The following is a 17,106-nucleotide window of genomic DNA, read 5'->3' on the forward strand; positions in this document are numbered from 1 at the left end:
ATTATAGTTCCCAACTTTAAAGTCTGAATTAACAAAAAACACACCCACCTCTGTAAACACACACACACACACACGCACACACATACACATACAGACACACACACACACACACAGAAATTAGACATGTATTATAATGATATAGGAAAATAATATGACTAAAATGTCTTTGAAATGTACTATTCATTTTACGATTGAAGCCTGTCATCATTTAGTCTAATTTTAAAGATGGATCTTAAGATTTAGGTCACACAAAACCATATTAAACTGTGCTGATCACTGAACGAGCAATGAGGTGACTCAGACTGCCATCATTTCAAACATGATTTCAGCAACCCCTTTGATTCCATGCCTATCCTGGCAAATGAACATTTGCTTTGGAGAAACTAAGTGACTATAACCAGTTATTTGAGTGAAACAATGCTTTTTATAGGTGGTGAAGTACAAGAATATTACTGGAAACAAACACGACAGGTACTGTTAGGAAAAGCTCTGTGGGAGTCAGAAGTCCAAACTTTTGTCTTACTAGTACTTATTATAGGACTTTGGAGGAGTCATTTAACTTCTCTGATTCTGAGTGTTTTCATTTGTACAATTAGAATAACAACATTTTCCACACATTAATTTCCTAGTTGTCATATACTACACACTATTATATAAATAATTATAATACTAAGTCCATAGTCAATTGAAGCCTTCTATGTACCAAAATTCTGTGACTTGATTTTTATATCTTATTACTATATTACATCCTCATACCAGGCTACAAGGTAAGTATATTGATTTTCTTATACAGATGAAGAAACCTCTCAGAGTGCTTAAATAACTTGCCAAAGTCACATAACCATTAGAGCTTAAATGTAAATTTGAATTCATATGTTTCTGACTCCAAATTTCATTTTAGATCCATTATATCCTATTTCCCTTAACATTCCACATGTATTTGTATGTGTGCACAGATATATATCACATAAATATATACTATGGATGACCCATGGAACATAGAAACATATTCACTTTACACACACACATATGCTTTAAATTCTAAAATGTCAGTCGTGTGTGTGTGTGTGTGTGTGTGTGTTTAAGATTTCAAAGACTAAAGCATAGAGCAGAGTCACAACTTAGTCAATATTTGGGAAAATGAATTAAAATATGGAAAGTGACTAAGATCATTTTCAGTGACCCGATAACTCACGTGCTAGCAACAGCAGTGGCGATTTAAGTCCTACTCTTATGTAAGATTATGTTATTAAAAATTATTCCAGAGAAAAAATATACAAGGACTAGCCACCGGTTCGATTCTAGATTCCGAATCGACAATGATGGAAAAGCAACTATCTTTGATTAACAAGGATGAAATCTAACTCGATGGTCCGGATATAGGGAGAGAGAAAAGATCTTTTCAAAAATCACACACGATTCTGATTTTTCAAAGTGGTGAGACATCAACTTCCAAATTTAACATTTCAGAAAAGCTGTTCTGCACTCTCCTATCAAAACAAGATCATCATACTTGCCATATTTTATTTCTCCCGACTGTTGTAAATGAATGGTAACAATGAGGGCAGTAATTGGATGGTGACATTCAAAAAGAACAATGTGTTTTTTTCAGAGTTAAGGAGAAGAGGTAGGAGGTATTAGCAGAGATGCACAGACGCCTCATTTCTAATAGACGCACAGATTTTCAACTACGCAAAATACTTCATGCCTAACCTGCTCCCAGAGAACGTAAGCCGGGGCGGAAGGATGCCGACGCGCGAGCCCGTCGCGAGCGAGAGGGGCAAGTCCCGGGAACAGGAGGTACTGCTGCTTCCATTACCCACTGCACACCTCGGCGAGTCTCATTTCATCCTGAGAACGTGGTACTTACTCTTGTACTGCTCTGGCTATGGAAAGGGCCGTAGATCCAGTCTCATTAACGCTATCTAAGGTCACATTTGGCAGGTCATCATCGTCACTGTCACTTTTACTCTGTCTGGGAGATAGGCCTCGGGGGTCCATTTGTGCTGGGGAAAAAAGGCATATATAATGAATTAAAATTAGTGTGCACAAAGTTCACCTCGTCCTGGACCAACATCAAGCACGCCATCTCTCACCTATGCCTATCACGCACAGGGAACTCTCTGGAAATCCCAGGAATCCATGAAAGTGGTGCATTTTATGCACTGAGCATTTACGGACTTTTTTTTTTTTTCCTTGTTCATTTGATTTACAGAACCTCCGTCGGCTCTCCACAGTTTCAGGGGACGATTACAGAAGACGAACTATAAAATCTACAACATTACCAACTCTTGAGTGGTCAGAAGCTGATTAGGTAGCTCTTGAATTACTCTGCAACCCCCTGGCTCTTCTTTCTTGCTTCTGCTGCCAGAGTTCTGGCCATTTCACTACTGGTTAGCACATTCCCTGGAAGGTGGAGAGCCAAGGGAGAGGAGATTTTATCTACCTGCAGCTCTCATAATAAGCTTAAGGAAGAACAAGGTTTACAAGACGAGCATCAAGTTTTAGGTATTTTTCATACTTCAATGAATACTGTCTCACAGTTCATTACTGTTCTAAGTAGAGATCTAGAGCACACAAAAAGGACAGTGGCTATGTTTTATGTGCTAGAAAGTGTTCATCTCCATTTCGATTTCATTTTTCAGAAAGGCATTTCCAGATACAATTCTCCTCCCTCTGTAAACTTGCCAACAAAGCAAGAAATAGCCCGATGGTCTGTGACCCCTGTGGACTGAGACAATCAGATCCTTTCAAATGAAAGGATTGCCATCAACATTTAATATGTGAATGCATATTTTTAAAATTTAGATTTCATTTCCACTTCCTCCTCCCAGTGAACAGTTTTAGTATCCACCGCCATCTAAGATTTCCATCAGCCCTCACCTCAAGCACAAAATAAGCTCAGCTTCTAAATTAAAAGTATTGCACAAGCTACGCAATCACATTATTAAAATATATGACTTCAGCCTCAGCCAGCGGCAGCCAGACTGTTGGCTCTTCAAACCTGCCTACAAGAAATTTCTAAAACCACCACTGTTTGCAAAGGAAAGCAAAATACACTTAAAATCATGGTTACGATGACATCTGGGTATGCTTATAATTTTTTCTCTCAAATCATTTCTTTATTATTATAAATTATACATTAGGTAGAAACACTGGGAAATGGTGATATTTTACCTTTTTTTTAAACCCACAAAAAGACAATTTCTCGTGATTTTACCCAATACGTAAAATACAAAGAGAAATATCAAGAGAGTTTCCACATATTTCTAACTAAACTTGGTCAGGAAGGAACTTTCATCTGTTGAACCCACTGCTTTAGTATACTTGACATATATTCTGTCTGTAAACATAAACATACCAAAATGTATTTTTTAACAAAGAAGTGCCTCATAAATGTTAGTTGAAAGAGAAAATCATTCAAATAATCTAAAGCAGTGGTCCTCAACTGAGGACAAAATTGCCCCCCTCCCCCCCGGAGACATTTGGCAACGTCTGACTTGTCACAATCTGATCTGTAGTGACTCCACAGAAAGGAAATGCTCCTGGCACCCAGGTGGCATGAGTCAAAGACGGTGCTAGACATACCACAACACACAGGATAATCAGTCCCCCATGACAGAGAATTATCCAGTCTGAAATGCCAAAAGCACCCAAGTTGAGAAGCTATGATGTAGAGATTTAACAGTCTGGGCATACAAGAGTGTCACACCTTATGACTTACAGTTGATGACATGTTGTAGTTTCAGAGTCACTAGCCAATAAAGGAAACTGTATATTGGATTATCTATATTTTCTGGGCCTTCCTCAAATAAAACCAGTCACCGTCCTATGACTCAGCATTCACTTCTCCAAAAACGCAGCATTCACTTTCCCAAATGCCAAGAACCATGCAGGGACATTCATTAAGAGTTTTTGAATGTTGTCTTTGTCTGGCACAAAACACTTTATTTTCCATTTGATCTCTGAAGAAGATTCCCTAGAAGACGGATGTTGGAGAAGCGCTTTATAGAGGACGGTAAGCAGGTCCACAGCATCTGATAACAGGGAGCTACTGAAGCATTCAGTCACTCCAAAGGCACCAATTCATTTAAGATTTATTTTGACTGTGGGCAATGGCAACTCACTCAAGCCAACGTTATATTAAACAGAATGTGCTGGAAAGATACCGAGCAGCTCACAGAATAGAAGGTAAAGATGAACAACTATCCCTCCAAGAGCACAGCACACAGGAATGACACAGGCATTTCAACCAGGAATTCATAGATAGCTTCTTTTTGGGCAACTCTATTGTAGAATGATTTATTTGACAGTCATTCATGACTACTCAAATTCTGCCAAGAAAATGAGTATCAGATCTATCTAGGCTTCCAAATCACATATTGTGTGGTGTTACATATGCCTGTAAATGTCAGCAACTTAACATTTAAAGTTGTTGAAACATCATGCACTAGGACTCTTTTGCCAAGATACCAGATTAACAAACAGCTAAAGAACGGAGACTATCGTGGTGGTCCCATTTTGTCCAAGAGAACTAGAGCTTTCATGGATAAGTAACACAACTCAGAGAAGACACAGGCAGTTAACCAATAAGCAATCTGGCTCTGAGAGCTGAAGTCTAATTGTAATAATGATTCCAAATAACTGGTGGGAGAGTTGATGATCTAAAATATGTTATGTTTATATCTTAATGAAAGTTTAAAATATGTTAAATATGATATCTTTTTTGATGTACTTTTCAGGATCATCATAATTGAGGATTTCTTTCCAATATTTTCGATAAATATTATGAAATACATCTGCTACCAGCATGCTGGGAAACTCTTTTTACCCATACCTTCAGCCAAGCTGAGGAAGTAATTAGAAAGGCTTTTTAAAATCTGCATTGCTGATTAGGTCAGATGATTAGCTTATCTACATACTTGCATAACTCTACTCTATTTTTATTAAATGTGGGATAGGAACATCTCCCCTAGTTAACCTCCATTAGTCTTTGAGTTCCTCAGTCGTTTCAGAAGCAACTGATTTTCTGGGGGCACCCATTCAGAGAAAATGGAACATTACCTAGGCACCAGAACTAAAAACATCATCTACTTCCTAAGGAAGAGCAGCAAATCAAGTATAAGCATCTGGAAAGAATTTATATTTGAGATTTTGTTCCTTTTGAATGAGAAAGGGATGAGAGAGCTTTGGGTATCCCAGTTCATTGCTGAGGGGTGCGGGGGTGGGGAGAGGGTCCGGGCCGCAGGGTGGGGATGATGATACTTAGTAAGTTTCATTCTCGTGTGTTACAAAATCCCTGTGAAGGTAGAACACCTGCAGTTGAACATATCTACTCTAATTTTCAAATATGTACATACAATAAACTGTTCCTGCAAAGATCGCTACAATGAATCATGTCTCCAGTTACCTATCCATGCCCTCATGTGGCTGCATCCCAGGACGACTCCAGACCAGGCTACGTGACTTGACGTGGCCAGTGGACTACCAGCCAACATGACACAAAGTCAAAAGCTTGAAAAGCACTTGCATACTGGGTTTCCCCTCAACTGCTCACTGTTTCTAGAACTTGCCACCATGTGAAGGAACCCAAGAAGCCTAAAATACATGTTGCTCTGCTGGCAGCTGACCCCGACTGAGGTAAGTGACTCCTTTGAGCATGACCAGTCACCTTCTCACCTCCAGAAGACTACAGCTGTGTGAGTGACCACAGTGAGACGACCATAAGAGCTGCCTGGCTAAACCCATACCAAATTTTTGGCTCACAGGAGGATAAGCAAAAAAAAAAAAAAAAAAGTTACTGTATCAATCTACTAGATTTGGGGATGATTTATTCTCAGCAATACAAAATCAATGCACTCTCCCAGATCCTTTCGGAGATTTCAGGCAATGATATGGAAAACTGCTACAGTTATGGTCAGCCTGTCTCACTCCTCTCTATTCTCCTCCCAAGAGGCAACCTGACCTTAGGCAGCATAAATTTAAGTGGGCCGTCAATATAAATATGGAAACTAAAAGTCACATATTATATTCCTTATTATTTACTTCTCAATCCAAAAGATTCAAAATGTATTGACAGTTATTTTGGCTTTACAGGCACCTTTCTTTGGTCCTTGTCCTGCCTCAGTCAGGCTTCTCCTGGAAGAGGCCATCATTGGCATTGTTACCTGGGTGAACGAAGCTTTTTTACCCCTTTCCTCAAGCTCGTAGCTGAAAGGAGGCTTATATGGGTGGTTCTTCTACTCAAAGCCAGATTTCGTATGTTTGCCTCTCTTCAACTCACCAGGCATTTTCACTTTACCTTCCCTCACACTATCAGCAGACTGGCACAAGATACAGCAACACCCATGTTCACCTCAGCCTGGGCACTGTCCAAAGATTAAAGGCTCTATCTTACGTAAACTGGCCCATTCAGCTCTTCTTCAAGGAAAGGAAGTCCTTTCATCGGTCACCATCGGAAATGCAAACAGTGTAATGATCTATGAACATACACGGAGGCTTTAAGACTACCACATCCTAGCCAGAATGACTCGCAGAAGAGTTTGTGCAATGCCTTTCACCTTGACCCATTGGGGCAGGCGGGGTGGGGGGTGTCCACGGTCGGAAGGGCATGAGGCAGCTGATGGGCAGGGGCTGCGTACTACCAGCCTTTCTTTTCTCCTCAGGTCCCAGTTAAAGAAACCCTGGCTTCCAGGATTGCTGCTGCTTTCTTCTGGACATGAAGAGCAGGGGGAGAATGGTGCGGTATAGGGAGAGGGAAAAGGAGTATATGGTGGTGGGGGGCAGGGAGAATGTGCAGGGGAACATGCCTAGCATCACAGAGTAAAAGAGTCATCTTCCATCACCTTCCAGCAAGAATTGCTCTAAAAACGACAGCTGCCATGTTTAAGAGAAAGACAGAGCCCTGGCTTCAGAGACATGGGTGGGACGTCCGGCCCCGTCCCTTGCAACCCCTGACCTTGGGCAATTGTTCTCCCACCCTCCCCCTCCATTCCTCCTCACTGTTGGGGGTTTTGAGCGGTAAATGAGAAGGCACTGAGAGCACTTACTGCCCGCCTGGCGCCGAGGAGCGCATCACCGGTCAGTGGCATCTGGGCAGGAAACTTAGTGCCGCTCGCACCATCCCTTTTAGGACATCCCTGGGCTGTTTAAATTAGGCAGTTTTTGTTTGAAATGTACCTAAACTGGAAGCACCATCATCGAGGCAGAATATATACTGGATGATATATAACACCACTAGTCCTCTTGATCCAAACATTCATTTATATATTCAGCCGACAGAGATTTACTGGACAACTATGAGGAATCAAGCACTCTTCTGGGTGCTGTGGAGAGAGCCGTGAACAAGGCAGATACAAACTCGTGCCTTCAGCCTGGGGGTCAGGGGAGACAGATGATCAAAGATAAATAAGAAAAACATATACGCAGTCAGATCATGAGGAGGGCCACAGAGGAAAAAAAGAGTGGGGAAGTGGGGCTGGGGAGGGGGGCGCTGGAGGCTGCTGAGAGGAAGGTGGACCGTTCAGGAGCGGGGTGGCCAGAAAGGGCTCGTGGAGAAAAATAAGAGCCGAGGGAGGACCTGAGGAGGCCGGCGAGGGGCGGGGGCGTGGGGGAGGCAGAGGCAGATTGGAGAGGGCACAGCAAACAACAGGGCTAAGAAGTCCCAAGGTGGGAAAGAGTGTTCTGTGCCCAAGGAACCACAAGGAGGCTGTTCCGTTTCTGGAACTGAAAACGGGACAGCAGAGGGCATGAGGCCAGACAGAGGAAGGGGTGCACAGACTCTGAGCTTTTTGCTCAGAGTGGGAAGGGAAGCCATCTGAGAAGAATCAGCCCAGCTCCTGAGTCTGAAGCACGAGGGGAGAGATCCAGCTAGAGGGACATGCGGGAGGAACATCAGGGACATTAATATTCTCTGAAAATCTCACTAGCTTGTTTTCTCTTTGGCCACCTCATGCTGGCTGCACATACAACAATCAATGAAAACTCAGGGCGTTACCACCCGAAGACCTGCAAGGTAGGTTCTCCATAATATAGTCGTACAATACCTCTCCTGACCTCCTTTGCTTTCAGAATATCAATTGTTCAAATAGATGCCTGATTTTTCTAGCCTATCATGATCTTTGATTTTACTCATTAGTAAATAAAATTTAACTCAGAGTAGGGTGAACTCCAAGATTAGAATCAGCTCTCCAGGGCCCCACGTTGCTTACTGAAGAACTAAAATCTGTTTCTTGGGGTGCCTGGGTGGCTCAGTGGGTTAAAGCCTCTGCCTTCAGCTCAGGTCATGATCCCAGAGTCCTGGGATTGAGCCCCGCATCGGGCTCTCTGCTCTGCGGGGAGCCTGCTCCCTCCACCCCCACCACCCCCTGCCTCTGCCTACTCGTGATCTCTGTCAAATAAATAAATAAAATCTTTAAAAAAAATAAAATAAAATCTGTTTCTTACTTTCTTTACTTTTGCTACTGCTAATGAAACTGTATGCCTTTGCACAATGGCAACTGTGATTGTCTACATAATCCCAAATGCAGGTTTAAAAATGTAATCAATTATGTAAATCCTGGGATGTTGGTACTGTGTAGATATAATAGGCAATTTATTCATTTTTTCCCAATTCCTACCCACACACTTGACAGGGTAATGGCTTCTGCTCCCATTATATTAAAAAATAACCTCATAATGTTCTTATAATTCTCTAGTGCAAGTACTGCATCTCAGTTATAATGCTACTGGACCTCTCCACAGCTTTCAAGACTGCTGATTATCTCTCTTCATTTTCACTTCCAGTCTCTTAAAATTCTCTCCTCCCTTGGTTTTGGGATGGGCACATTAAGGCCTGTGGGCCTTGTCACTGTTTTTGTAAATAAAGTTTTATTTGACCACACTCATCTGTTGTATCTCTGGTGGCCCTTTAGAGAAAGCATTTACTGACTCTACTGTACACTAATTTTCTTGGGTGAGTTGGACCCTCCCCCCCTCATCCCCTAACCCTCTCCCCTCCCCCAACATCCTTCCCTTCCTCTCTTTTACCTTTCATCTCCTCTTTCTGCATGCATCTAAAGTTTCCTTTTCCCCTTAAGCTTCCACTACTTACCCTCTTCTGCCTCTTTTTAATGGTGAGCTTTTCATTAATGGCACACAATCCCACAATTCTACAGTCTCAGAGGAAATGAATACCAAATTCGTGTTCCCAGCTCTGATCGCTCCCCTCAACTCCAAGTCTCTTATTTCTGGCATCCCGGTCCATCAGAACGTTCCAAAGTCATTTCAGACTAAACCCAATTCTTCTCTAGAGTCTTGATTTTACCCATCATTTCCCTCGTCACCCAGAGTCATTCATTTCATGGGTGAATTCACTCATTTCATTTGTACCCCTTACATGAGTACGATTCACCAACTATTGCTAGTGCTTTAACCCCATGATTTTTCTGGAACTCCTCCCACCCCTTTTATACTACTTCTCCGTGAACTTTCTCAAGATACTGCTAAGTACGTTTGTCTCATAGAGAATTTCTCCAGGAAATGAATGGATGCAGGGCTTTCCTCAAAAGATTCCTTATCTAAAAACCTTGAATTTTTCCCACCATCTAACAAATAAGGTTCAACAGTCCTCTCCAGCTATTCCTGAATTCTTTTTGCATTTGGAACTCTGAGGAGTCTTACACTCAAGGCTCCTTCCCTAATCCAGCTATATCTGGCTATTTCCTTCCACCCACTTTTAGTCAACAAAATCTCCCCTTCCTGCTGAAGGGCACTTTCCTTCATGAAGCACCCTTTCATATTCTAATGCAATGCAATCTTTTGATTCCAAAAAAATCCATACTTTGTATTTTATATAGTTTTATGGTACTCGTGCATAATTTTGAATTATACTTAAGCATATATTTATTTTATATGCCCGATTCTGTCTACTCCTTGAGTAGGAAAGCCATATCCATTATACTCTCGTACACAGTAAAATATAACATTGGCTGATGAAGATGATGGTAATAAATGCAGGTCTCTGAAATGGTCACAGTGGTTCTCAGTTGGCAAAAGATTCTGCAATATAATGATGAGAGCACCTAGATCACATTTTATTTTAAAAATCACATTCTGGCTTATATTTTAATATTAACATTGTGGGGAGGGGAGTTACAATCATTACAGTTCTACGACTCAGGAAAGTCCTAGATAATTATATTTTGGGTCTGAATAAGCCAGTGAATGACATAGGAATGGAAATTTTATTCGCTTTTTAGCTAAATTACATTTAACAGGCTTTTCTTTCCTTTTAGGAAAATATTTTAAATAGTTCAACATACTTACCATCTCTAGAATATGAGTACTGCTTGGAAACTTCGGTAAGGAATTCAATCATTTAAAATACAGCTTAAAATGAATGTTTGTTGAGATTATCACAACAGCAACGAGGGTTTCATTTTTCTAAAGAATCATGACTAAAACTATTTTTCTAAAAAGAAAATTTTCTAAAAAGAAAATGAACACAGATTTGCAATTGTCTTGTGGTTCACTGGAAGCACGTCTTCGAGCACAAAAGGCTTTTGTGATTAAAGAGTTCATAAAATTTTCCATTAATAAGTGGGCTTTTACACTATGCTTGGTAACCTTATACAACTCTCCTGAGTCAGCCAAGAGCCTCGAACTCTAGGAACCCTCTGAGATATGACCACGCCACTATTTCCTGTTCCTTTCCATTCTGTCAATTCATTACAACTGCTCAAAACCCAAGCTAACCATCCCCGATTGATTTATTCAGAAGTGAATCCACTTTAAGCAGAGATGATTTTAAATACTTAATAATAAAGTGATTTTGTGGTGAGTGCATATGGTAAATAATGAAATCACCAAACTCATTTTCATGTGTAATGCGGAGAGATGATTTTAGGCAATAATCCACGGCCTTTTAATTCACTTTTCTAATTTCACTTGGTCTTTTTGCGTTATCTGTGTTTTCTGGTCCATAGACTGGATAAAATGGAATCTTTCAAGACATAGACTGACATCTGCTATAATAATTTTAAGGACCACTGAATCATGGCCCTTGTCTTAGGTGCCGTGGCATGCAGGAAACAAAAAAAAGGTGGCACACAGAACTCCTGTGGCCCATTTAGAATTAACGTTGCTGTTGCCCCTCTCCCTCTTCAAAGAAGGTGTTCTCCATGCCTCATTTTAGGATATTCTTAAACCAGCGAAATTAAAAGTATGTCCTCATATGTAATAGTGATCTCATGTGTCCTCGCAGAGACAGGCAGTAGACCCTTGGAATTCTTGAAGACGTGTTCTAAGACCATAAAAAATCCTCACATCTGTGAATTATGCCCACAGGCCATTGAATCTCTTTATAGTTTTCAAGGTTGCTCATGATGTCTCTTCATAGCCACTTCCGGCCTCTTCTTAAGAATTTCTCTCTCTTGGCTGCAGGAACGCGCACACTTGTCCTCACACCCTAGAACGCATTTCCATCTGGAGGTATAGATTTCTTGTGCATATCCCCACATCCCATTAAAAAAAGATTATGGAAGTTTTCTTTCTTGTTCAGTGGGTAATTGACACGCCCGTCCCCCCCCCCCCACACACACACACCGTTGCCCACGAAGAGCTCACAAGCCTTACTCTGTGGGCCACAAGCAGAGGGCACGAAAGCAGCACTGAGAAGAATCCTGTAGTTTGGAGGCTCAGTCTCTCATGTCCCTGTGACTCTAACCTGTAACTGAGCAAAGTATCTGTACTACCTACCAGACTTCTGGGGGACACTTGAGAAATACAAATCTTAGATGTTATACCTGTGAATGCCAGTAGAGGCTACTCTTGATATCACGGAAGGAAAGTTTTCTTTATGAGAGCAAAAGTCGGTGCTGACCCTTCTCTTTCCAATGTGTTGCTTTGGCGTCATCCTAACCCGGGGTGAATAAGCACTCAAAAATGACCTGTATAGATCTTTGGGCCAAAAAGCAAGTATGGCTACATTTTTTTCTCTGTTTCCGATCCAGGTTGAAGGACATGCCAGTTCCTGGCCTAATTTTATGCAAATTGCAAAGAGAGAAATTTGCTTTGTAAAATTGGATTAAAAGTATTTTCCATATCAAGTCTGTCTGGGATGCTTCTGTAAGAAATGATAATTCTGTTTGTTTCCCTCAATCCCTAAGAGGGATTCCCTACAAGGCACTGTCTGTTTTCTGACTTGTTTTTTTTTTTTTTTTTTTTTTTTAAGAGACGTTATTTTGATACTTTGCTAACCACCCTCCTTCCCCTAGAGAAGATAAATTATCTAAGTCTCTAAGAAAACTGATGAGGTCCTTACACCTGGAAATGGAATCCTACTTCCTTTGGCTTCAGGAACATCTGTCACATTGGGGCTCCTTTGCCCAGACCCTTTCCTGAGCTCAGAGATGCAAACCCTGGACATAGGTTAAGGAAGGAGCCCTCACAGGCAGCTGGTGCAGTCTCCAGAAACGACTCTGGAAGAAGGAGGCCAAAACTGTAATTCTGCCCAGAGTCAGGCCAGGGGACATGAGTGTTTCGAGAACACTATATAATATAGGCTACGTTGAGAGAGGGCATATGAAGCACACACTAGTCTTTTTGGCTTTCTTAACTTTAAACTGGGTTTATAACTAACTTCTCTATGAATGACCGTCTAGGTTCTGTAAGAAGAGACAGTTTCTGAATATAGGAGCTATCACGGAGAGTGAGGTCTTGGGTTTTCCTAAAGCAAATGTCTGGTGGACTGGGTGATGCTTCGGGTCAGTATATTTAGGTAATAAACACAAGATTTGATGTGTTTTCTTTGAACATGGTAATAAAGAAAAAATAATTTTTTTAATTGGTAAAAACCAGTAACATTTATGTCAGAATACTTTTAAAATTGATAGTGCCCTAATAACATGCATTCTGAACATCATTTACGCTCCATAACCAAAGCTGCCAAACCACCTCCTCAACACTAAGCATGAGCTGTCCCTGAGGCCAAGCACGGATCTGAGAGGCCAGGATGGTTCGTTATAATCCATGCAAATTCACATGCTAATAAGAAAGAACTTCCTTGGTGTCTACCACATTTATACCATCAATTAAATAAGATGTCAGAGGCCAAAGTAACTCTTCAGCATTTACATTCCTTTTTCTCTTTCAACCATGCCAAATCTTGAAAAGGTTTTCTTCCTATTGTCTCTCACACCCAACAATGTACAATGTGAAAGATAAAATATGAAGAACCATTCAACAAAAGTTCCAGTATTTTCTTTCTCAGAAACTTTCTTATAAAAATTGAGGTAAATTATTTATAGCTCTTCTTTCATGTCACTTTTATGAAAAAAAAAATTCCCTCACATATATGGAATTCTACACCTATTTATTCTCTCAAAAGATTAAAAAAAAAAAAAAAAACCCTTAACATTTGCAGTATTTCTTTCAGGTCATTAAAAAAGGTAAAATATTCGAGAAAAGGCTGACTTTTTTTTTTGTTTTATTCTACTGTTTGTTTCCTTCTTCCATAGTATCCTGGTGTATTTAGAGTTTTTATGCTTTAACTACACAGATATCAATTAACAATGAATACAGTTTTGCCCTTTTAAAAGCTATATAAATATAAGAAGATCATATTCTACAATTATTTTCATTTAACATTAGAGATTTATTTACATTCTTTCATTTAAAATTTTTCTAAAGTCTGAAGTCATTCTGTGTATCTATTCTCCTCCCAACACAAGGAGGATTTAGCATGTGATAACCACCCAAGGAACATTCCCACCTTCCCTATGTTCTTATTCATTATAGTTCAGAATTTTGATTCATGTTTCACCACCAAGAGTTAATTAAAATTTATTTCCTTTTGCAGATATGATTCAAGGCTGGACGCCAGCACCCTGAGATCATGACCTGAGCCGAAATCAAGAGCTAGCTGTTCAACCACCTGAGCCACCCAAACACCCCTACCTATACTTTTAAAACCAGTTCTAAGCTCACCTTTCCATTTGGGTTCTTCTTCCTTTTTTTTTTTTTTTCCCCAAAAGCATATTCTTTAGATCTTTCAGAAAATTTGTGTGGGTGGTAAGCTCTTAGTCAATATATGCTTTAATTAAACTTTACTTTACTGTTGATTGAATTTACCTGAGAACAAAACTCTAGGATCCCTCACTCAGTCCTCTGAAGAGACTACTGCATTGCTTTCTGGCATTTCTTATTGTTGACAGTCTTCGTTTTTCTTTAACTCTTTTGTAGATAGCTGTTGAGATTTTGCTTTATGACTCATGCCTGACAGTTTCACTGCTGTGTGTCTAGATGCAGATCTATTTTTACTGAGTCATCTATATTGTAAGATTCATGGCTTCCCTAATTTTCCAAAATACCCAGACATTTCTCTGAATATTGCTTCTCTGTATAACACATTCTATCTACTCCTATTTTATAGATATCCTTTCAGATAAATTTTGGAACACATCAATTCATGTCTTGCATCTTTTCTTCCAAGTTTTTGTCAGTTTTTTCACTTTATACTGTTTTCTGGGCAAAATTCTCAGTACTGTCTTTCAATTCACATACTCTTCCACTAGAATTTTTCAACATGTGGCAATTGCCAAAACAAGAACTTGGGAATTATCTATATTTATTTTTTCCTTTGTCCTCGACATCCATTTGGGCAACAAGTTCTATCAGATTTCCATTCCTACTGCCTCTGCACCCGCCTTTAGGAAGTCTCGCCTGCCTTCCTATGATAACTCACCAGCTCACAAGCTTTCTCTGTCTCCCTGTAGCATTCACTTACTACAGAATTGGCCGACAAGAACTCTGCCAGAATGCACTGTGTTCTTTCATATTTCTAGGATTTTTCACCTTTTTAATATAATTGCCTTTCCTTCCTCATATTTATGGGGATAATGCAAGTAAACATTTTACTGTGAGAAGCATCCTTGTCCTGAATCATCACCAACCTCTCCCAAGCACTGAGCTTTGTGCTCTTTCCTTTGTGACCTACCTCTGTGAGTCTACACTTATCTGTGTTATAGGACGCTTCTCAGGAAAGCTGCTTTGCCTCTTCCATTCACTCAACTATGAGCTTCCTCTGGGCATCATCTGTGCACAGTACAGAAGACAGCTGAATGATAAATGTGCACTGAATCAAATGCATAAGTAAATAGAAAGGAAAATACCGGGAAATTCCTGGATAAGGCAAAAGGTTAAAAAAATGAGGATTAAAGTTTTTTTTTAAATAAAAATATTTCAAATGTTCTTATTACTGTTCAGTAAGAGTACTGGTAGTTCAAGGTTTTTACCAAGGTTTTGATAAAAGAAAAAAAAAGCAAGAAAGAAAATAAATGGGTGCTACAATCATCCCATTTGTTTAAATATTAAATATGAAAACTTTCCCCTATTTAAATGGTATAATATAGGGAATAAGTTTATAATGAATCAACTAATTTCAGTCAGTTTATTAAGTCTGACAATTTCTAGGTAGTATCTTTTTTAAAATGTGAATTTATATGGACACATGTCTCTGTGCATGTTCATGTGTAAATTGATACATTCGTGCATAAATAAGGCATGGTACCAAGCTCTTCTTTGAGCAAACTCTACGATGCCCAGATATGGCCACTGTACCTTGTACCTTACGAAAATGCAAGATCTCCCTAAACAAACCACCCATCGGCATATAGTAATAATGTGGCTGATACTCCTTACATCTCCTCTGGAATAAGATATGGTACGAGTAATCTTATCAAGTAGAATATGAGCCCATGATGGCTTGTGCTTGCTGTCTGTAAGGATAATTCTACTCTTGATGTTTGCCATAATTAGAAATACAGAGACCAACACTGAAAAATAGCCATAAACCATCCAGTGGCTTATTTAGACTTGTAAACTGAAAAAGCTGTCATCTTCCCTTTATATCAGATAATATAAGACTATACAGTTAAAACTGGTTTAAGTTATAATGGAAAGGGGGGGTATTTTTCAGTGTGAGGGGCTTATGATGATGATTACTATAAAAAACGATTGCAAGTGGCCAAGGAAGGAAAGAAACAGGCCTGTCAGTAGTTACTTTACTTGCAAGGTGGATAATGAGATAATAAAACACGTAATTGGAGGTTAAACTACCTTGATTACTGTAGATTATACCAATGGGTACAACAATGCCATTAAGCAAGCAGGGCCTCACCAGTTAGCGCTCATTTGTAGGATGATGAATCCATTGATTCTATTTCATTACAGTCATGACTTTGAGAACGTGTTGGAAAATATCTGCTATCCCGTATCACGATGCCAATCAACTTTGGACAGCATATAAGGTATTTTACTCTTTGACAAACGCAAGAACATGAGAACTACAAAAACATAGAAAAGATACTATTTGAGACTCCGAAGAGAAACGAAAACTGGAAAATGTCAGATCTTACTATGAAGCTATTCTCTGTAACCAAAGACACATTTTATGGAATTTATTTTCCAATTTTAAAGAAGGCATTTTGGAACATCTGCTATATAAGCTAGGATAATTCTAAAACTGTAATGTTATAATGATTATTAGCTATTGGCTAGTGCTTGGAATTTTATTGAACTCATTAATCTAAGAAAAATAAATATAATTATAACAGTGATAATAAATGCTGGCTGTGTTTTTACTTTGTGGTTTCCACTTGTGTTTTTCAGAAAATAACCACTACCCAAATGAGGCAAGATAGAACAGGCACGTCTGTGTTGTATATGTCTGTCCAACCAATTCTCGGCTCAAGAGAGCTCCAGGCAGAGACCAGATAGGTCTACAAATGACACAGATGTCGATCCCTGAAACTCAGTGAACCACACTCTGACAAAATTTCCCGACACCTACAAATGTTAACCTACAGCTTGAGGCTGTTTTTAATGCTGCAAGACGCTGCAGAAATGGAAATACATAATACGGTACCATAAAGCTGATATTTAGCAACATAGAATCACTTCATGTCATTTACAGATAGAAAGACAGATACAGATATACAAATCTCATATAGCACGAATTTTAAACCTTGACAATAACATAAAATGATTTAAAAATACAATATATCTAGTTCGAAGAAATCTGGAATTGGATCAACACAAACAAAATTTCAAAACAAACAAACAAACAAA

At 39.6% G+C, this 17,106-nt stretch overlaps 1 protein-coding gene across 8 annotated transcripts in view; it reads right to left on the minus strand.

Moving 5' to 3' along the window:
- The window catches only part of KLF12 (KLF transcription factor 12), a 512,550-nt gene that overhangs the window by 105,307 nt on the left and 390,137 nt on the right, over positions 1 to 17,106 (minus strand). For all 8 annotated transcript variants that reach the window (XM_082701278.1, XM_082701279.1, XM_082701274.1 and 5 more), the window contains one exon: positions 1,871 to 2,006. In XM_082701278.1, the coding sequence (XP_082557404.1) occupies positions 1,871 to 2,006 (136 nt within the window). The remainder of the gene's footprint in view (positions 1 to 1,870; positions 2,007 to 17,106) is intronic.

This window comes from Mustela nivalis (genome assembly GCF_964662115.1).
Source record: "Mustela nivalis genome assembly, chromosome: 15".
NCBI lineage: Eukaryota > Metazoa > Chordata > Mammalia > Carnivora > Mustelidae > Mustela > Mustela nivalis.